Below are 13,842 nucleotides of genomic sequence, written 5' to 3' on the forward strand. Positions count from 1 at the left end.
GCATTTCTATCAACCAAGAGTTGGCCCATTCTTTTTGCCTTTAAGTGTACATGTAACATAGGACTCGAAAAAATGGTAGTGTAGTAAAGTATGCTGCGACATCCAATCAAATAACCTTAATGAACTTCAATGTGTGATTTACAGCACCAAAGATAGGTCAACAGAATTATATGTCAACCCTAGGCATACCTTCCAGCACCAGTGCTGCATAGGAAAGCAGTATTTCTGGCTATCCATCTCCATTAAGTATCACTAAAGTTCGAATGCTACCCTGTACTACAATTTTTATAATGTGAAATGATGATAAATGGGAGTGAAAGTAAAATGAAATTTGTAAGGTTGAGCAAAGTAGGACGTTACGAAAAATCCTCATCTTCTAACCATGTTCACCTCAATTATCTATCACAATCAATGCTGGGGATCGAACTCACGTCCTTGAAATGATAAGATTCTGCACCAGTACTGTGCTACCAGAGGTGATCTGTATTAATTTGAATTAGATAATTAATGACACAGTATCAACTGTGCTGTTATCTAGCATTAGGGGAAATGCTAACAGAGATGTGAGTCCAACAATTCACTGTAGACTACCTGATAATCGGCTTTCAGTTGTTGGATAAAATCTTCGGAAGTGGGGGGGGGGGGGACCGCAACCAGGTAATCAATTCACATAGGATTCAAACTCATGTCGACGTGCTGCCTCAGAGCACAAGTCCTGCTTGTAACTCCTCCTAAATTATGCCACTGAGTCGATCTACGAGCATATATGATGGGTTGTCCTCTAGATGACATAACATTTTCCATGATTCAATTCTTTAAACATACACAGACTTCACAATTTAGATGTTTTCTGCACAAAATATGGAACATACAGCTAACATGTACAAAACAGATAAATATACAATATAAATCCAATGAAAGGAAACATACACTTTAATAGAATCCACCATTGTAACTCCTTCAGGGTCTTGTGAGGGCCCAAATGTGAGAATCAACTTCTTATCAGCTTGAAGACTCTCTTCTCTCGTGAATGGCATGTCAAACCAACGGTTTCTCGCAACATTCGTCTGGATACTCCGGCCAAATACCTACAAATAAATTTGTATCTCAAACCCTGCTACACAAGTTTAATTATTACTTTATTTACATACAAATTAAAATACACGAATAAATGAAGAGATTAATATGTAAATGAAGTATGTGGATAACTACATTAATAGGTGAATAAAAATCCTGACACAATCATTAAAATGTATATATATAGTTGCAAGACATTTTATACGCCTTTCTGCACTTAAAGCGATGTACTCAATCCTCTAAGGTTTACAAACTAAAATTTAATTTACCTCTACATAGGACGGTGCTCTCTGTGAATCCTGGGTACCAAGCATTATACGGACTCCAGTCATTACTAATGAAGTGTCATTATTTGTTATTTCAATGCTGAATCCTGCCGGCTTTGTTGAAACAACATACATACCTATAAAAGCAAAATATATAACTGTAAGCTACTGTAAGAACCAAGGTAATGACTGAGAATATTGCACTAATTTATATTATAGACTTTAAGAACTATGATCAGCTAATGCAGTGATTTTCAGCCTTCTAACTCAGACACAAGCGAAAGAAAGGAAATATATATTCTTATAATGCTAACCAGGGACCTGTTTCATAAAACTAATAAATTAATATTAGTAGTAAAAAGCTAATAATATTACTTAAAATTATTAGTATTCTGTTTCATAAAATTTATTAGTTAATAATATTATTTATTACTGTAAACGCTCATATCACTAAAATAAACAATATTAGTTAGTAGCAAAGGTATTAAAATTTATTAATATTATTACCGTTAATTCCATGAATGCATTTTAACTATTAATTAAAAAGTAAATGCAGTTTAAGGTTAGATTTTGAAGACAAGACAATGGAAACATTTGAAATGGATAATTCTGACTCAAATAGTAATGTCTCTTCAAGCTGTTTTCACTTCTTTTCCCCATTTTAAAAAGTATCAGAGACAATTAATGACAATCTCTCTATACTTAAAAATGACTGCCACAGGCGCCAATGTAGATGGACCTAGGTTGAAATTGAAAGCTATCAAATCTATTATGCTTAAAATGAGGAAAAAGACTGATTTTTATATCTAATTGGGAAAGAGGAACAACCAGCAAGGGTGAAACCTACATTAAATTACAGTATAAAATTGAGATAGTAGCCGGAAAATGGGTCCATAGGTCTATAGGCCCTTTTTCAGGAGAATGTTTAATTCAATTCTCCGTTTTAAAATCTACTTGATTACGTAGTTTTGTTTCAATATCTTGTAAACAGAGGGGCAGGGTAGCCAATTGAAGAAACCCATGCATCCTTGCGTAGTTATGAAACTCAGTAAACATCAGTGAAGATGATTCTCAAAGTGAGTGTGAGTCCATCCAGGATGTGCACTAAAGTGTAAACTGCACTCTGAAGATAAACTTTGAAGTGAGTGTGAATCCATTCTACATTAATACTAAATAGCCTGTAATCTGTATTCTGTACCCAACAGATATTCTTGATTTTTACGTTTTTGGTACAATTTATGACGTAACTATGAGATATATGTAAGAAATATAATTTTACTAAAATGATTTTGTACTTGTAAACCTCTGTAACATGTGTCGTTCAATGCCAATATTTAATTTCTCCTAAAATATTGTGGCACCCATCTGGAACATTCTGGTCGCGTCTGGTTGCCTTGGGAGTGTGCGCGTGCATCCAGTGAGAGGGAAGGCACGGGGAAACGAGACTCGAGCTTCGGTGGGCGCTGTAGCACGGTACGGGGCAAGGGAAAAGAAGACTATGGTGACCGCGCAGAGCGGTGCGGAGCAAGGTAAGAAAATGCGACTGTTACTGAGCGGAAGCAAGGAAGCATCTTGAGACGGATTGTTGTGGAGGCCCAGAAGCTTCTACAACGCTGAATGTTCTAGACGTTCATGGTAAATAAATAACACCGTGAGTTTCCAACAGAAGTGAGTCAGTAGCAAGAGAGTTAGTTAGCCTTCAGTCAGCCTTCAAGTCTTGGACAGCAGCGAGCAAGGTGGTTCTGAGTTCGATATGCAGTGAATTTGAGTGTGTCTTTGGAGCTCAGTCTCTATGTGAGTCTTCAAGCGAGCAAGGAAGCCAGCCTTTGAGACCGGGGTTCGACGTGAGGAGAACCGCAACTGGGGCAGCATCAGGAGAGTGCAACATATCCAGAAGACCTGAGTTCGATGTGCAGTGAACTTGAACAGTGAGCTAGAAGAACTAGCCAAGGCAAGCGAATTGTGAACTGACAGTTTTGTTCTGCACTTAGTGCTTTGTGAACATTAATTGAAATTAGGAGTACACTGTTGTTCTTCTCAATAATACACGTGTATTGTCATTGTCGTCTTGTGGAGTGCAATAACGACTATTGTGTTGCTGTGTTGATGGAATACCCATTGTTGTAGGATGATTCATTAAGAATAAAAGTCGCATTGTTGTCAGGGTGTGCTGTCAAAGTAAAATAGAAAGTTACAATATTATCATATTCATTTAATTTATCTCTTCATGTTATGCAAGAAATAAAGTTAAAAGAAAATCGTCAGAATCAATTCCCAGCTGAACGCCATTTTGTGTTTTTGATTTCAGTAATATAAGCCCATTCATACTTTACTAAAAATTATGTTTTATGTGCATCATTCCTGGATAAATTGACTTGTAGATATAGTAGTATTTAATGCTTCAGCAGTTGATAATCTTGTCAACCCCTGGAACTTCACATCTATAGAACACAAAAAAAATATACACCCTGAAGAGCTGAAACGTGCAATTCGTATAATTGATTAATGAAAACTATTCCAAAGATGAATGGCTGAGGGTGTACACGGATGAGTATTAAGACAGATAAAACTTGTACAGCAGGTACTGGGGTGTAATGCAGAATTTTCTCTCAATATACAATTGATAAAAGGAACACAATAAATTTCGATGGAAAAAAATGAAGCCATCTCTTTGGCCACACTTGTCTATCAAGCAGCCGCGTATCAGAAACACGGCTACAGGTAGATTCCATGGCTGTCATTCAAGCAGTTACTTCAAATAAACAACCCCAGTCACTGGTAATACACAAGATCAGGCAAGCCCTTAAACATCTAAAAGCTTCAATCTTCAATCTTCTTAATGTATCCAGCTTTTTGCTGACAATATAAAGTCCACTATAGTCCACTGTAGTGTATTCAGTTGTTTTTCACGAGAAATGAGGGGTATTTTGATTGGTGTTTATTATAGATGAATGTTGCTAGTAGCCAGAGTTGGGGTGTAATCAATATATACTGTAGGGCTGTGTCTTCTGCAACTGGTAGTGATGATTTTAATTTACTTTTGTTATGGTTTATGGATGGACAGTATAGAAGAATGTGTTCCAGATCTTCATCATGATTATTACACCACAGACAAGTAGGATTATCAGAACTGTGAAATCGGAAACATCTAAAAGCTCTCAATGAAACAATTTGACTTTCAATGGATTCCATCCCACAATGGATTAGAACGCAATGAAAAAGCTGACAAGATGTCGAAAAAAGAAACAATAACCAGCCCACAAAAAAACCTATTCCAGTGGATTTCTTAACAACTAGTGTCAAGACATACCTTGCAAAAAAAAAAAAAAAAGCTGGCAAGAGTAGTCTCTGTAACAGGTCTTAATAGGCCTAAAACTTGATGATGATGTCTATTAGTCCATGTATTGTGGGTCCCTATCACCACGGCATGGCGCATCCTCAGGTTGCAGATAGAGGAGACAGCCTCCAGATATGGAGGGTAGCTGCGAATATATTGAATAAGCAGTCGTGGACAGCCGATAAGGGGTGGTCCTCCAGCTTGGGGGTTGGGCGAAGGGCTAACAACCCATCACCGTAAAAAACAGCTTGTTACGAATCCATACAACATGACCTTTGGGGAGGCCGAGACATAGATGGGAGGATAATGTTAAAATGGATTTGAGGGAGGTGGGATATGATGATAGAGAGTAGATTAATCTTGCACAGGATAGGGACTGATGACAGGCTTATGTGAGGGCGGCAATGAACCTGCGGGTTCCTTAAAAGCCATATGTAAGTAAGTATGTTTATTAGTATAACAACACAATATTACCTGTAGTATTCAGACGATGCTTAATCTGCTGTGTGTTATAGATTTGCAATAAATCATTGCCTCCAAATTCTACTTCATTCATTGCTTGACAATGCTCGAAAAAGTCTATTGGGAACGTGACCATTCCTGGAATACAAACATATTGTTGAAATAAGACCACACATTGTTAAATTGTCAATTATCATCTTTACCAATAATTACCAATTGTTTATATTAAAAGAAGTGGCGTTTAACTAATTAACAATATTACTTGTCTACATAAATTACGAAGTATTTATATTTTTCACTTGTAACATACTATTTCAACACTGCACTTACCAGGTGGTTTCCCTGTTTTTGTTACTTTCTTCTTCCTCAGAGGTTTCATGGCTGTCATGGTACTAACAGCCTGTACATTTGGAGACAGCCAAAATCCTGAAAAATACGTATTTAAAGCAAATAAGAACAAAGTTGATTTAAATGCAAGAAACCTGCTGAAACAAATAAGACATCACAAATTCTAATTTTATACAGCAAGAGTAGTGACACTGTTAAATTAAGTGCAGGAACATCAGCTTTATAAGTCATAAAGCTGGGTTCAAATCCGAGTGAATTTAAGTGTAATTTATTACAGAGACATTTACATGTTGGGACAGGCACCCTTGAGGTACTCCCATTTCCTCTTCTATCATTCCATCATTTCACGCAAGCACCCTTAACACCAATGAAAAATGCACAGAAAACTATCATTTTGTAACATCTTCCTAGAAGTCTCTCTCTGGGGAATTTGTACAGTGAATGTTCTGCTAAGCATGTAACAAAGCAAATCTCTAGACTGATGGTGATGCTTGAATCTTCAATTGTGGTACAATAAAGAAGAATTATCACTGAAAATGTAGGTTCCATTAATATATAACGCAAAGTAAGTTTATTGCCAGAATAAACTCTTAGTTCAATAATATATACTTTGTGTTTCCTCATCTTTCATGTTTTCTTCTTGGAATTCTCAATATTTATTTTATATGTTTCATCTGTCAAAATGCACGTGGTAGAGTACTAAATAATTTCGTAAATGCAAACTCTGGAATTTCTCCCCCTTCACTCTCGGTACAGCAAAAGACCCCTAAGGCTAGCACTGCAGCCTCTAGTGGGCTTATTGTGCCTACCACTCATATAGTGGGAATTTTTTTTAAATCCAAATAATTACAATCTTGTAGACATTGTGACTCAGGTGTATGCTGCCATCTATCTGTACATCTCAAGGTTCTGCTGCAATCCCACCAGTGTGCCATTAAACCCCTTCAAAATTGTACTATGCTTTCTCAGACTGATGTCATCTGTACACTAGATACAGATACATCAGCCTCATTGTTTTGAGTTAATGATAATGAACACTGAAAAATGGAGAGTGAGAGTTGAATGATGTGATGAAGGGAAACCAGGTAATCCAGAGAAAAACAATCAGGAACCTTGGCTTTGTACATTACAAATACAACTTCACCATAACTGGAAATCAAACCAGAATCTGTAGTCAACTTCTGAGTTGCAAGGCAATGACTCTGCTGTTGAATGCAGTAAGCTGTAAAATATAAGACGAATAAACAATGTATTATTTAAAAACAATACTTCCTCCTTGTAAGACACATACCTGTCTGCTCCATTGCAGCCATGTAGATTCTCAGACTGCCATCTTCACACAAGAGAATCAGTGTAGTACGATGATCGGCATTAGAAGATGGGTGTCGAATGGCCACCATATCCATGATCTTTGCTTTGGCAGGAACAACTTTTATTTCTTGAACTAAAACTGTATCTGGCTTTAGCATAAGAATTACTGGATTGTTACCTGAAATGGTAAGAATTCAGAAGTAATACTCTGCAAAAGTCACAATGACTTATAATAAAGTTACTCTGTCATCTAAGCCATAGATAAAGAGGAATAATAAGCTTTGTTTTCTTTCTTCAGAGAAACATACTATAATAAAACGAAACAAGTTTTTCTTTTCTAATGTGGTAGACATACCAATTTACAAATACTAAATTATAAAATTTAGTTTGTATAGGCCTAAATAGATTTATGCTTTCAAAACAATGTTTCATTAAACATTCAGTATATAACTATCACTAATATACATAAATATATATAAATTCAACGGTGGGTACTTGATTTTACATCATTCGCTCAAGCATTCTCATCTGTTAGAAAAATACCGAAGTTGTAGTTTCGCACCTCCTCCCCCCCCCCCCCCTCAATGTAGGCAATGCATAATGAGAGGTAAACTACTACACAGCACACACTACAAATGATGATGATGATGATTAATAGAACAATAGTGGATTGTTGGTAGGGAAAACTGGAGTATAGCCTACCTCGCAAAAATTTACCACCAAGCACTGTCTTCGTCTACCACAAATTCCACTTGGAATCACTGGGATTCGAACCTGGTTTACCAATGTGGAATGCAAACACACTAGCCATTTGGCTAATGCTGCGCCACTATCACCAATAATGCTAACTTAAAAAAAATGTATTTGAGAGTGAAGACGATGTTAAGGTAGAGAAGGTGCATCTAAGCAGGTAAACAAACCTAGTTCGAGCAGAAGTGAGACTCTGTTACTTTTACTCATCACTGACACAATTACCAAATATCACCGAAGTCCATTTTTCATTTCTGCCAATTATGATGTTTCCTAAGCGATGAAAAACGAGACTTTTACTATTACTAAAGAACTAAAGAAAGTATTAGTTCCTCTTGCAATTCTTTTGTGCTAGGAAAAGTCCAATTCCACAAGCAGAATGTGTATGCTCCTAACAAACTGCAACGTCAGTAGTAGACGAAATATTTGTGTTTTACTTCCCTTTCGAGATTTGAATCTGGAAGTTATAGTACACTTTATACACTATTTTCGTTCTTGTATGTGTTAACACCACACATTTATAATCTTTCACTGTGATATTTAAAGCACATGTGAATGAATATTGCCTTCAAATAAAAAAGCAGACTACTCAAACAAAACGAAAAATAGGCTCGTATTATCACAACATAAAAGTAGATACAGACAGATTCTTACTGGCTAAGACAATATATGCCACTTTCTCTTTTCCACGAATCATCAAGGTTGCAGTGACACCCACTTGCACATAAATACCCCATATTCTGATAATATTGAGATAGTTTTACTTTTAAAAGTGATTGTGTGTGATTATGCTAGGAAATAAATTTTAACAGAGTTTATACCCATAAAAAAAACTTTTGTGGTAGTTATGTATATTTCGATTTCTTATTTTTACTTTTCATGTCTCATGACAATATCTTTGAAAAATATTGGAGTGCACGAGGTCAAATGACTTTATTGTCAAATGCCTGGCATTAGAAAACAACAACAACAACTTTTCATGTCTGTATAATCTCTACTGGCATTAGGATGGAAAAAACGAATTACTTTTAAAATAAAAAGACTTCACTGCGTCCATCCAGTGAAATCGAACACAGGACCACTATTAGCTATATCTGAATGATTAGATGTCAAATTATCGCAAAGAATCTACATCAAATTTCAAAATGTGTAAACAATTGTGGTAGGCAAATATGGTAACAGGGCAGGTTTCTCTTATGCCATCATTCCACCAATTTCTATGTATTATTTTCAACAGAAGCAGCCATTACCACTGCTGCTATCACCAGCACCACCATCATTGTTGTCATCACAGTCAGACAGAGAGAGCTAAAATGGCAATAAAACCAGGGGATGCGCACATTTCATTTTCGAAGCCAAATATCCTTATCTTTCGAAAACAGTTCCAATGTTGGTATTGCTGGGTAGTAGAAACAGATAATACTCAATATAAGTGTACTCACTGCTCTGCATGACGCTGCAGACAAGACCTGGGTGATTGGGAACTTCACTCCATTGACACAAAGGTTGAGGCTGAGCATTGTTTGCCTTGTTGCCATTGCCTCCAGCCTTGCCTAGATTGATCATGAAAACAGCAGGCAGTCCACTATCCATATACTTCAGTGGTGCTATAAAGCTCTTTCCATGGCTATAGCTGAAGAACAGGAGTTGGAGTGCATGTGAATAATAAATAGATACTCCACCTCCTCCTACTTGTCCATTAACATCCTGCAAAAAAATTCCATCATGTATCTTAGATTATAACTTTTTTTTCTTACTTTTCTAATTAGAGAGAGTCAGGGATGATATGATAACACTGCGATAATATAATAATAGCAGAAAGGACTGACAAGTACAAGGCTCCTACAAACGACCTTTCCGGTTTCGAACACATGCAATTTATGCTCTATAAATATGAGATGCATGAAAATAGCACCAATGGAAGGAGAAACTGAAGAAGTTTAGAGTTGTGGCAATACTATTTTCCTAGTTGGTAACAGTGCCTCATAATAGCGCATATAAACAAATTTGTTCATTGTCGAGGTGAAATGGCTGCTATAGAGGACAGAAAAGCTTGATTTTCATATTAATGTGCAATGGCATTATTGAACAAAGTTTCGTACAGATCCACCAAGTGGGCCTAAAATTCGTAAATGGTACATTGATTTTAAGTTAACATTCTTCGCAAGTGGTTGACATTTCATCCGTACCAACTACAGTTGCTGCAAGGTAGGAAGAATTTCTGCATAAGTATGCAGATTTTAATTGAAAACGATGATGAATTTCTTCATTCCAGGTATTTTCTGATGAAACCACTTTTCATCTTTCTAGTAAGGTGACCAGACATAACCTCAGAATCTGGGGGTCGGAAAATCCGCGTACCTACGTGGAACTGTTGTTGTTTTCTAATGCCAGGCGTTTGACAATAAAGTCATTTGCACTCCAATATTTTTCAAAGATATTATCATGACCAGCCAATGAAGCACAGATTTTGAGGTACCTACGTGGAACTTGACTATAGGCTTGATGTGTGCCGTGGTACCAAGGGGGGACACATTGTACATCTTTAAGGTAAGGAACTAAACTTTGAGTTTCTCTTTTCATTGGTACTATTTTCATGCACCTCAGATTCATAGAACACAAATTACATGTGTTCGAAACTGAAAGGTCTTTTGTAGGAGCCTTGTACAATGAAGTAAACTATTACTAAATCTACGTATTACTCTGTGAAGAGATTTATTAAATCTACATACTTAGACTTCAACAAACAAAATTTTATAACTCAATCCCAAGGGAAAAAATGGAACTCTCTGCATCAAAATCCACAGTTAATTCCCGATTTACAACGAAAATCGTCTGTAGCTGCATTTAGATTGGCAACAGCCCATGATTGTTTGGCCAAACACCTGCATAGAATTGGAATATATCAGTCCCCTAACTGCCCATTGTGCAACTCAAAACCAAGAAATGGATTCGGAACACCTCAAAATCTGTGATTCAGTGGCTGGTCATGATAATATCTTTGAAAAATATTGGAGTGCGAGAGGTCAAATGACTTTATTGTCAAGTGCCTGGCATTAGAAAACAACAACAACAATGAAGTAAACAAATCTCATAAAACCGCTCAGGATCAAACCATGTTTTGAAATATTCTTAGCTTTTATTGTTCGAATTTTTTTTTTTATGATCAAACTACTAAATCTGATCTCATTTAAAAAATAATCCAGATATTGTATTTGAAATACAAAAGAACAGATAATTCAAATTCAGTGTAAATGTATCTGCATGGTACAAAAAGACTATGTACTACTAAAGAACAACTGATAATATAACTGGTTTATAAATTCTAACTTTCAGCTGTTTTGAGAGCAGATTGGATGATAAAAGCTTCTCAACCGAATAATAACAGGCATTTCCCATATTTATTCTGAGTTTAATTTCCTCCCAAGTGTCATTTATATTTGTTACTGTTGCTCCAAGATGTCAATATGTATAATATTTTCACAAAATCAGAAAAACAATGTTTTAAATACTGTAATTAAATTTATAATATCCATATACAGACACGCAATAACATTTCTACAAGCTTAATTTCTATTAAGGTATTGATGCATACTATCAATTGCAATGTGCTGCTGAAAATGCCATATTGGTGCGACCATACCTTGTACAGAAATCAATCACAAAAGTTGGGAACAGGATCAGAATTTTGCTGAAACAGGTTGTGTATTTGTAAATCCATTCAAATACATTCCTTAAAAGTGGGAGCAATTGCATTAGTTGTAGTTGTTTTCCTGGGACTTTTGAAATCATTATCTAAAAAAAGAAATTTCTTAAAAACGGGAACATTAAAATGACGTTTAACTTTTATTATCTACACTAAATTTTAAAATTATAACTATTACCTTTATTTCTGAGTGGTACACTTCAAGTGTATTAGTAACATAGAAGGGACCATGCTTTGCTGAGCTTTCTTCGTCCATAGCCTGACTATAGATGTGACCAGCTGAAGACATGAGTAACATGTGCGAGCTACCATCCTGTGAAAAGAAAATAAGTTTCATATTCATAACACAAATATATAGTATACAAATATTAAAAATGTATTAATGTTGTTCCTAAAAAAAAGAGCAACTTATCTTTTTACACACACTGATTTCATTTGTTCAACTTATCAAACAATATACGAAATGAAATTATTTTAAGTGTTATATAAAATCCCAGGCAGCATGATACAACTCACCTAATTCATTCCATATGCTGATGCAAACTGCATTGTTGATTTTTTCTTGAAAAATAGTGTGTTTCAACCAGATAATGCTACAATACAGTAGTGAACAAAAGTTTAAAACTTTTTTTTTTTTTTTTTTTTTGCAAAATCTATGTATTAAGAGTTGAACATATTTTTACTGTACAAAGAATATCACTGATTTGAAGATATAACATTTTCAAAATCTTCATCTAATCACTGTATTGTATTAGAAGGTATGGCAATTATTATGTTTTTATTTTATACATTTTTACTCACAATCAATCATCCATTAAGAATTAAACATATTAGGTTATATAGTCAATGTTAAAAATGTTATTTACAATTCACTTTTTTGCTGAAATCAATGGGGGAAAAATCTAATAAAACGAAATACACAAGCTACTGAATAAAAACACTGAAATTTTGAACACAGAAATGATCAATTCTATTAAATTTTTCAGTTTTTGTCCCTTAATATTTAGTTGGCTTCGTAGTATGCTCTCATCCTGGCAGGCATGGAATCCATTAGTTTCCTACAATAATCCGCATTTTCTTAATTGAATCTAAGCTGCAGCTAGTTATTTTTTAATTCAGCTAAATCTACTTTAGTTTGGATTGCACCGTAAGTTTCAACCTGTCCCATGCACTTTCTATCAACTGGGATCCAGAGATCTTACAGATATAATTTTGACAAAACCACTGAATGTTATGTCTTCATTTATGATGGAGTATTGTCTTGCTGGTAACACCAAACCCTCGTCATCCCAGTAGCTTGTTGTTTAAAAACAGCATATAGTGCTACATGAATATGTATATTTTTGCTAGTTCATACTGCCATGAAAGAAGCAAAGTTTGCAGTCCCTTGGAAGTCGAGCAATCTCACACAATGATCAATTCAACTTCCTTTTAGACACTGGAAGCCAAGCATTCAGGTTTGTATTGTTCCTATTACTGGCAATGTATCTTTAAGGCCAATTTGAGAAGAGCTGAAATGATACATTGGAAAGTAACACTGTATCTCATTTCTCCAGTCCAAGATAGTTTCTGTACAATGACATCTGGTCGTTAATTGAGGTTTCCTTACTGCCATCTCAAGAAGTTGTTGACTTACAATGTGTCTGGATACTCTACGATATTTGGTACTACTTTTTGAATCTCGAGCACTGTCTTTTCTATTTTCTTTGGCTGCTCTAATAATTGCTCAGTCTGTTTTTGCAACAGCAGCACATGGACATGCTTTCCAGGGCTTATCTGTCACACTTTTCTTTTCTTTACATATTAATTGTATTCCTCATACATGTCCTGTTATCTTTCAAAGTAGCAGGAATTTTGTGAAGACTTTTCCAGTCTTTATGTAGTACTATTATTTCTCACTTAACACCTTCAGAAACAGATATTTTTCCATTCTAAATTTCACTTACGCACTTCAACATAGTTACACAAAGAATAACAGACACAAAGCTGTCTAGTTTTACAATGATCTCGGCATTGAGGTTGAGGGTGTTTACAATAGCTGTGTGAACAGTGGGTGTGAAAAAATGCGGCCTTGTGGAGAAGGAATTACCTGCTTCAGTATCTGGGGAAGACTATAATATAAACACGTTTCTTTTACAAGAAAATGCTAAAAGAAAATGCAGAATATTGAGGTGAAGGGGAATTACGCACTTCATATCGCCAAAAAATTGTGCAACTCTTGACTTGTTCCACATCTTAAAGCTTTAATGCTAATGTAAGATCTATGCAATACAATAAATGAAATGAAAACTAATATTAACAACATGAAGTTTTTCACTGTTACTTGTATCTACATATCCAAATAGTTCTGATTATTTAAATGAAAAAGATACACAGTCCGACAATTAAATAATGAGACTGATTTTATTTAAGGAAAAGAGAAATGCCAACAATCTGGCAAAATTGTATTGCTGCACGCTAAGCATGACGGGAACTAGAGCACCATTGGTAACAGGATACTGTTGCCACATTAGTGGCATGGAGCAAACGTTAAATTCTGTTTTAAGCTCGGCAAAAATTCGACTGAGACTGTGCAACTGATGCGA

The 13,842-nt window shown here is 35.5% G+C and overlaps 1 protein-coding gene across 5 annotated transcripts in view; it reads right to left on the bottom strand.

The window, feature by feature from the left end:
- Window positions 1-13,842, bottom strand: part of poe (E3 ubiquitin-protein ligase-like protein poe) — a 214,135-nt gene that overhangs the window by 120,528 nt on the left and 79,765 nt on the right. For all 5 annotated transcript variants that reach the window (XM_069839628.1, XM_069839627.1, XM_069839626.1 and 2 more), the window contains exons 35-41: window positions 11,436-11,570; window positions 8,994-9,258; window positions 6,782-6,979; window positions 5,473-5,568; window positions 5,155-5,280; window positions 1,347-1,480; window positions 931-1,088 (exon numbers count right to left, since the gene is read on the bottom strand). In XM_069839628.1, coding sequence (XP_069695729.1) covers window positions 931-1,088; window positions 1,347-1,480; window positions 5,155-5,280; window positions 5,473-5,568; window positions 6,782-6,979; window positions 8,994-9,258; window positions 11,436-11,570 — 1,112 coding nt within the window. The remainder of the gene's footprint in view (window positions 1-930; window positions 1,089-1,346; window positions 1,481-5,154; window positions 5,281-5,472; window positions 5,569-6,781; window positions 6,980-8,993; window positions 9,259-11,435; window positions 11,571-13,842) is intronic.

Source organism: Periplaneta americana, chromosome 11 (assembly GCF_040183065.1).
Source record: "Periplaneta americana isolate PAMFEO1 chromosome 11, P.americana_PAMFEO1_priV1, whole genome shotgun sequence".
Lineage (NCBI taxonomy): Eukaryota > Metazoa > Arthropoda > Insecta > Blattodea > Blattidae > Periplaneta > Periplaneta americana.